At 47.9% G+C, this 8,860-nt stretch overlaps 1 protein-coding gene across 1 annotated transcript; it reads right to left on the bottom strand.

The window, feature by feature from the left end:
* Positions 1 to 2,029: 2,029 nt before the first annotated feature.
* Positions 2,030 to 7,895, bottom strand: LOC128059195 (uncharacterized). The gene is made up of 5 exons (XM_052651578.1): positions 7,575 to 7,895; positions 6,861 to 7,526; positions 4,168 to 4,300; positions 2,492 to 2,541; positions 2,030 to 2,089 (listed from the first exon to the last, which is right to left on the bottom strand). Exons 1-5 carry the CDS (start codon positions 7,893 to 7,895, stop codon positions 2,030 to 2,032), a joined length of 1,230 nt encoding a protein of 409 aa, XP_052507538.1.
* Positions 7,896 to 8,860: the final 965 nt, after the last annotated feature.

Here is an 8,860-nt window from a genome sequence, read left to right as displayed (position 1 = left end):
GAGGAGAAGGGGACGACCAAGGATGAGATGGCTAGATGGCGTCACGGACTCGATGGATGTGAGTCTGAGTGAACTCCGGGAAATGGTGATGAACAGGGAGGCCAGGCGTGCTGCGATTCTTGGGGTCGCAAAGAGTTGGACACGACTGAGTGACTGAACTGAACTGAACTGGATACTATATCCTATGTGGCGTCTGATAGTTAAAGACGGCAAGCAATCTCTTTTCTCTCTTTCTTTCTTTGGCTGCATTGGTCCTTAGTTGCAGCATGTGGGATCTTTGATCTTTGTTGCAGCATGCAGGACCTTTAGTTGTGATAGCTTATGGTGAATGCTGTCAGATTCGTGATCTCCAAAGAAGATTCAGCTTCGAGATCAGGGGCCAGGCTTGATTAGTCAGAGCTTTTGTGTGGCAGAAGGACAGAAAAAGCTTCTGACATAGACATCAGAAGGGGGACAGAGTGCCCCTCTCACTAGTCTTAGCAAGGGAGGTATATACTTTTTCAATTGGTTATTACAGTAAATCAAAAGAATGTCTCAAGGTTGTAAAGGTCTTACCAGACCCACTCCCACAATTTACACTTTAAGATGACAGGATTTGAACTAATAATAGAAAGATCTTACCAGACTCACTCACAAAGATATCAGGATTAGTCAGAAGGTTCCTAAGAAGGAGAAACAGTCCTCAAGCAGGATACATTGTTGTTATATAATCCTTGAAGGTGAAGGTGAAAGTGAAGTCGCTCAGTCATGTCCAACTCTTTGCAACCCCACAGACTGTAGCCTACCAGGCTCTTCCATCCATGGGATTTTCCAGGCAAGAGTACTGGAGTGGGTTGCCATTTCCTTCTCCAGAGGATCTACAGAGTTTAAGATGAGTTGTTTTGTTGTGTAATCTTCAGCTCTGGGATTAAAGAAAAAAAAAATTATGTGACTAATGTTATGCTCCGAGCCCGTATCTCCGATCCAACCGCGAGAGTGAACAAGTCCACCACAGTAATGCGAAAGCAAGAAGGGAAGTTTATTTCTAGCGTGCTAGGGCTCAAGCCTCATCCAACGCAGCGGAATCAGTCGAGAGCCCCGAACAAAGGAGTATGGCGGCTTATATACAGGCAGTTCTTTGTCTGTTACAGGAGTAGCTGGCGTTACATGATTGGCCAGGCAGGATGAGCGCATATCCTGTCTCTTTCTGGTAAACATGACTCAGGTCCTAGAGCCCATCGTTTGGTCCCTAACATTCCCCCCTGTCCTTAGATCATATAGAGGAATCTTCCTCTCGGTCCCGAGACACAGTTTGATATTGTTGTCGAAGCACAAACAGCTGTACTGTATTTATGCATTCCTTTACAAAGGCTACACGTCTATTGATAATACATGGGCCAAAGGTAAGCATTAGTAAAAGTACTAGCAGGAGTCCTAGCAAGGTGGAGATTAAGGTAGTCAGCCAAGGGGATTGTTGAAACCAAGATTCAAACCATCCCTGTTTTGCAGGACCACTTCAGAGAGTGAAGTTAAAGATGATTTTAAATGACTAATAGATTGTTCTATACGGGTAATGTCTTTATCTATGGCCGCTCTTAAAGAGTTAAATCCTTGACTTTACATGGACAGAGCTGCTATTCCAGTTCCGGCCCCGGCCATTCCCAGACCGAACATAGTTGCTGTGGTTATGGCAGTAATGGGCTCTCTCTTAACTTTATAAGCTCTTTTTTGTTGATTAAGAGTCAGTTTGTGGGCCCAATAATCATATACAGCTTTTTCTGGTCGATACAGTATCTTTGGTATCACAGCCACCATAACACAGAATTTTTTTTTTAGGGTCAAAGATTGAGCTGTGTAAGCATGGAGTCAGCCCCGTGTGTGAACAGACCCACCATCCTCCCATCCATGGTATTAGCCACCTGGCTATGGGCAAGTCCGTAGGCTCAATGACATGCGCACACAGTGGAGACCTCTCTGATAATATCTTGCCCATACATAACCCTTTTCCCCATATCTCTCTCATTGTAAGGCCTACTTTTCATTTTCCCCATCAACACTGGGGAGGATCGGTGCTGTTGGCCAGGTCGTAGGAGGCGTTGAGGCCTACTGCCTCGTAATAAGGGGGAATTAAGTTGTAACATAACCAACAGGATTTAGTTGCCTCAGGATGGGTTTGATTTAAGGTAGCATAAGCTGCCTTTACTAATTTCTATAGTGGATCTGTTTGTCCAAGTTTAGCAAGGGGGCCCGCCACTGGGTCTTTTGTTGGTCCCTGGGATGTAGGTAGGGAGGTTGTCAGGTAGAGAGTTGCATGGACCTGTTCAACGGGGTTTGGACCGATCCTATACATTTGTACTGGTTTTAAAACTTGACTCACAACAATGATCCCATTATAATATTCCCGGTATGGGAACCCGTCAGTTTTGGTCTGAAGCCCCCATGATATCCTGTTGACCCAGGCCTTTTTTTTTTTTTTTTTTTTTGCTTTGTCAATGTTAAACCTTATTTTTACCTGGGCAAAGTTATGATCCTTTTCCCAATCGGAGTACAGAGGTACAGGTCCTACAAATGAGAAGTTAAGCAAGTCCCGATTTCCTACATCCCACCGTCTATACCCTGGAGTCTCTGACCCATCATTAGAAGTTATGTAGTCCCAAGATTTACAATAAGAGTCCTGTATCCCCCCACAGATCTTCCAGTTATGCCTGGGTGCACCTGGACATGCCGAGAATGCATGATTCCGGAGCTTGCCCCTCTTCCAGGGTACATTCACCACCGGCTTAAGGTCAAAGTATAAGTCTGGCCACCAAGTATTTGGTGGATGTATTGCGGTGGTGGAGTTAAGCATCTCACATGTTAGTCCATTTTGCAGTTTCCAGGTGATTTTGACGGGTTGGTGCGGGTTCACACTGGCAGCTTTGGAGCAGAGTAACATGGTCATCCATAAGATGGTCCAGACGAGTTGCCTTGGTCCTGTCGACGACGCCGGAGCTCCAGCCTCAGGGGGTTGGACGGGTGCAGAGACACTTCCCATTCTTTTTTAGCGTCTTCCTGCTCTGCTGAAGTGGCTGGGCGTACGTGGTTGCAATGCACCCAAGGCCCGATACCATCGACCTTTAGGGCAGTTGGGGTGGTAAGAAGAACAACATAAGGACCCTTCCATTTAGGTTCTAGTGCCTTGGTGTGGTGCCTTTTGACCCACACCCAATCTCCGGGGCTGATGTTATGTGAGGGGATAGTCCCCTTGTTTTGACCCTCATGTATTTCCCGGAGCAGTTTCCAGATGCGAGAATTCACTTTTCCCAAAGCCATCAAAGCCTCCTGGAATTGTCCCGAAGTAGGAGGTGGAAGTTTTTTTTTCCTTCAAATATTGGACATACAGGGGAAGGTCGCCCATACAGAATTTCAAATGGGGTCAGATTAAGCTGATAAGGACTATTACATGCACGAAAGAGGGTGAAGGGAAGGAGAGTCACCCAGTCCCCGCCAGTCTCTATAGCCAATTTAGTTAAAGTTTTTTTTTTTTAGGGTCCGATTCATTTTTTTAACTTGCCCCGAGCTCTGTGGGCTGTATTTACAATGTAATTTTCATTTGGTCCCCAGAGGTAGGGCAAGGCTCTGAACTATTTGGCTCACAAATAGCAGGTCCATTATCAGAGCCAACAGTCACTGGCAGGCCAAACCTGGGAACTATTTCTTCTAAAATCTTTTTAGCCACTACCATTGCAGTTTCTCCCTTAGTAGGAAAAGCTTCTACCCACCCTGAGAAGGTATCTACCAACACTAACAAGTACCAGTAACCATACTTGCCTGGCCTCACCTCGGTGAAATCTATTTCCCAGTGCTGCCCCGGCCCTTTTTCCTGATACCTCAGTCCTGCGTGTTGCCTCTTTCCTGGCCTCATCTGTTGACATGCCTTACAAGCATGTACTATGTTCTTCACAGTTGTTTGGTGCCAGGGGAATCGCAGGCGCGCAGTTTGAAAAAGCATCAGAGTCTTTTTCTCTCTCAGATGAGTAGATGAGTGTAGATGCTCACACAGTTGCCGTCCCAACTGAGCAGGGAGTATCAAGTAACCATCAGAATCTCGGTACCATCCATCCTCTCCCTTTTGGAGGTTGGGACGTTCCTGGATCCAGGCAAGGTCTGTGGATGAATACTCAGAGGTTGGGGGCAAAGTTCCCATACCTGGGGGGTGGAAGTCCGATCGCCAACACCGGAGTAATAAAATCTTCATCAGCCGCTTTTCGAGCTGCCAGATCTGCGGCACGATTTCCTCGTGCCATGGGGCTGTCCCTTTTTTGATGTCCAGGTACATGTACTATTAACACAGCCCAAGGCAACTGCACAGCCTCCAGAAGTCGACGGATCTCTGGCAAGTTTTTAATCTCTTTTCCTTTAGCTGTCAGAAACCCCCGTTCCCGATATATGAGGCCCTGGATATGTACCGTGCCAAAAGCATAGCTACTGTCAGTAAAGATAGTTATTTTTTTTTTCTTTAGCTCTCTCTAAAGCTTGAATCAGGGCAATTAACTCTGCTGTTTGTGCTGAGGTGTCTGGGGAAAGAGTCTCCGCCCATATCGTCCATCCAGAATCATCTACCACTGCGGCCCCCGCCCGTCTCTGTCCATCTTTTACATAACTGCTTCCATCTGTAAACCATATTAGCTCACTGTTATCCAGTGGTGTATCTGCTAAGTCCTTCTGTATTGCCATTACTCCGGCCAGTATCTCATCACAATCGTGGAGGGGGCTATCCCCCTCCGGACTGGGCAAAAGAGTAGCCAGGTTTAGAGTGCAGGGCGTTTGAAAATGAATCCATGAGGTGTCAAGTAGCAGGGCCTGGTAGTGAGTCAAGCGGGCATTGGAAATCCATTTACCCGGGGGTTGTTTCAGAACTCTCTCTATAGCATGAGGAGTGTAGACCAAGAGTCTCTGTCCATAAGTCAGTTTATCAGCATCATGGACTAGGAGCGTGGTGGCCGCGATGATTCGGAGGCAAGGTGGCCATCCGGCTGCCACTGGGTCCAATTTCTTGGAAAGGTAAGCTATGGGACGCTTCCAAGTTTGCCACTTCTGTGTTAGTACCCCTTTTCCTATCCCTCGCTTTTCATCTATAAAAAATTGGAAAGGCTTAGATGGGTCAGGAAGGGCAAGGGCAGAAGCTTCCAGCAAGGCATGCCTGAGCTCCTGAAAGGCCGTTTTCATTGACTCAGTCCATTTCCAGTCTTTGTTTTCTTTGGTCCCTTCATACAGGGGCCTGGCCTTTTCTGCAAACCCCAAGATCGATAATCGGCAATATCCCACAGTTCCCAGAAATTCTCTCACTTGTCTAGGGTTAGCCGGCTCAGGGATCTGGAGGATGGTTTCTTTCATAGCCTGTGTTAGCCACCTCTGGCTCTGCTTTATCTTATAACTGAGGTATGTAACCTCTTGCTTGGCAATCTGGGCCTTTTTGGCACTGGCCCTGTAACCTAAAGTCCCCAAGGTTTGGAGAAGGTCACCTGTTGCCTCTTGGCACTCTTTCTCTGTAGCCACTGCCAGCATGAGGTCATCAACATATTGTAATAAAACAATGGTAGGGTGTTCAACCCGATACTCACGGAGGTCTTTGTCCAGGGCCTCATTAAATAACGTGGGTGAGTTTTTGAAACCCTGTGGTAAGCGAGTCCATGTCAGCTGCACAGGGGTCTGACCACCGTCTTCCTGCCATTCGAAGGCAAAGATCTCCTGGCTTGCGGGGGCAAGAGGCAAACTGAAAAAGGCATCTTTTAAATCTAAAACAGTATACCAAATGTAGTTTGGAGGCAAGTTGCTTAGCAATGTATAACGGTTAGGAACCATAGGATGAATATCACTCACCTGTTTGTTGACTTCTCGTAGATCTTGAACCGGTCTAAAATCAGTTCCCCCAGGCTTCTTTACGGGAAGCAGGGGAGTGTTCCATGGGGACCGGCACTTTCTCAAGACCCCAGTGTCTAGGAGGCATTGTATGTGAGGAGTAATTCCTTGCCGAGCCTCTTGACTCATGGGATACTGCTGCACTCTCACCGGTGTGGCACTGGCTTTCAGTTCCACAATAATAGGGGGCCTCTGTTTGGCCAGTCCCATTCCTGCTGTTTCAGCCCAGGCCTGAGGGTATCTCTGAACCCATGGCTGTACTTCGGGACTTATTGTCGCTGGGGCCTCTGGCAAGTACAGTCTGTATTCATCCTTTAATGCCAGAGACAAGACCTGAAGAGGATGCCCAGTTCCATCTAAAACTGACACTTGCCCACGGTCGAAATGAATTTGGGCATTTACTTTAGACAGTAAATCTATTCCCAGCAAGGGCGCTGGACACTCAGGTATCACCAGAAAGGAATGGGTCACTTGGTGGGCCCCCAAGTTTACATGCTGTTTTGTAGTCCATCCATATCACTTAGTCCTGGTTGCTCCCTGCACCCAGCTACTTTTCTTAGACATGGGTCCATCTCTTTGGTTTAAGACTGAGTATTGAGCTCCCGTATCCACCATGAAGCCAACCGGTTTCCCTTCCACATTTATAGTTACCCAGGACTCGGGGAAGGGCTTCGAGCCCTGACCCCCCTAGTCGCTATCCTCACCTGCATAGAGGATATGACTGTCTGGGGAGGGAGTCTCGTTCTTGGGATTTTTGGGCCCCTCTTTTAGGTTTTTCTTGGGGCATATATCTTTTCAATGTCTAATCTCTTTACAAAACGCACATTGGTTCTTTTCAAGCTTACACCTTGCAGGTTTTTCTTCAGTCTTTGAGTCTAGCTTTTTTCCTTTTTGGAACCTATTTTTGTTTTTAACTCCAGCAAAAAATATCTGAGCCAGCTCTTTTTGGTTCTTATGGTTTTCTTCAGCTCTAATTTTTTTTTTTCTTCCCTTCTAATGCGGTCCTCTCTCTCCTCTGGGGTCTCTCTATGATTGAAAACTCTCTCTGCTGCCCTCACTAGATCTTGCAGGGACTGTTCACCCAGCCTCTCTATCTTTTGTAATTTTTTCCTAATATTGGGGGCTGCCTGATTCACAAATGCTAGCATAACTGCTGCTCGAGACTCATCTGCCTGTGGGTCCATAGGAGTATACTGTCTAAAAGCTTCCATTATCCTTTCAAGGAAGGCTGCCGGGCTCTCATTTGGCTCTTGCCTCACTGAATTTACCTTGGCCAAATTAGTTGGCTTTCTGGCGGCCACTCGAAGGCCAGCCACGAGAGTCTGACGGTACACTCTGAGACGCTCCCTACCTTCAGCGCGTTTGAAGTCCCAGTGGGGTCGCACCAAGGGGAACCCCTCCTCAATGAGGTTAGGCTGTATTGTGGGCCTCCCATCTACCCCCGGCACATTCTTCCAAGCTTCTAACAGGATTCGCTTGCACTCCTCTGTAGTGAAAAGCACCTGTAACAGTTGCTGACAATCATCCCAAGTGGGGTTGTGAGTAAAGAGGATAGATTCTAAAAGATCAATAAGACCCTGCGGTTTTTCAGAGAAAGAGGGAGTCTGAGTTTTCCAATTGTACAAATCACTAGTGGAAAAGGGCCAATACTGATATGTCCATTCCCTGCCCTCTCTGGCTGGCCCCGCCCGGACCGGAAACGCGTGAACAGTGGAGGAGGGAATTTCCGGGCCTTCTACTTCCACTGCGCTGGCCACTTCCCTTGTTCTTCCCCAAGTTCCCTGGGCGGGGCCCCTTTCCCTGGGAGGAGCTGAGGGTTTGGCTCTCCTCCGGGCTTCTCCCGATGAAACCTGTGGAACCTGTGGAAGCAAGGGCAGATGTGGATCCGCATACAGGGGTGGGAACAATTTGGTTTCCAGATCTATCAGATTAGGATACAGAGAAGAAGATTCCTGGAACACTGGCTTGGGTCGTTTTTCATCCTGTTTTTCTTCTTTTTCTTCAGAAGCTTTCATGACTAGCACCTGTGGGTTTAGCAAGGTTGGAGTCGGGGAAGAGGGACGGGGAGGTTTAGAGGTTTAGAAGGAGCGAGAACAAAGGGTTTAAGCCATTCTGGCGGGTTTCTCACTAGATCCTGCCAGACCAGAATGTAGGGAGTCTGATCTGGGTGCCCGGCAGGACTAGGAGTAAGCACCCTCTCTTTAACTGCCTGGATAATTTGGGGATTGAACGTTCCCTCTTGTGGCCATCCGACGTCAAAGGTGGGCCACTCGACAGAACAAAAAGTCATCAGTTTGCTCTTCTTTACCAGTAACGAAAGATTCTGAGCTCTAGACTTGAAATCAGAGAAGTGGTTAATCATAAGAGATAAAGGAGTAGAAGTTGTTTGTCCCATGATCACAGAAAAGTACACTGGGAGCCAACAGAGCACACAAAGAGCAGCGCAGACACCACAAATAGACAAACAGATAACAAACACAAGGTGGCCACCGACAATGCTCTCAATCTTACCTGCAGGATGTTCACAGAGCCAGCTGCCTCCCTGGCACAAAACCGGTCCCCGGCCTTACGCTGGACTTAATCCAGTAACCAGAGCCAGCCGCCTCCCCAGCATGAAACCGGGCCCCGGCCTTACACTGGACTTGCCTCTGCACTTTACATCCAGATGCCTCCCCAGTACGATACTGGGCCCCGGACTTAATCTGGGCTTCTGCAACGTTAGCACCGGTGCTCAGAGCTCTTATCTCCTAATGAGGTTACTCCCTTCTACCAGGAGAGTTGTCCTCCCCGGAGGGACGGAGATCCCGGACGAGCCCCCAAATGTTATGCTCCGAGCCCGTATCTCCAATCCAACCGCGAGAGTGAACAAGTCCACCACAGTAATGCGAAAGCAAGAAGGGAAGTTTATTTCTAGCGTGCTAGGGCTCAAGCCTCATCCAACGCAGCGGAATCAGTCGAGAGCCCCGAACAAAGGAGTATG

Source organism: Budorcas taxicolor, chromosome 14 (genome assembly GCF_023091745.1).
Source record: "Budorcas taxicolor isolate Tak-1 chromosome 14, Takin1.1, whole genome shotgun sequence".
Lineage (NCBI taxonomy): Eukaryota > Metazoa > Chordata > Mammalia > Artiodactyla > Bovidae > Budorcas > Budorcas taxicolor.
Note: the sequence above shows the minus strand (reverse complement) of the source record. Positions and strands in the feature narration are given on the sequence as shown.

Excerpts from the sequence above, each read along its gene's own strand:
- LOC128059195 (XM_052651578.1), bottom strand. The coding sequence starts at position 7,895 with ATGAAAGCTTCTGAAGAAAAAGAAGAAAAACAGGATGAAAAACGACCC. Across the intron at positions 4,301-6,860 it reads GCATTAGAAGGGAAGAAAAA|TACATGTACCTGGACATCAA; the intron begins AAAAAATTAGAG and ends CTGTGTTAATAG. Across the intron at positions 2,090-2,491 it reads AGGATCATAACTTTGCCCAG|GCAGTAGGCCTCAACGCCTC; the intron begins GTAAAAATAAGG and ends CCTTATTACGAG.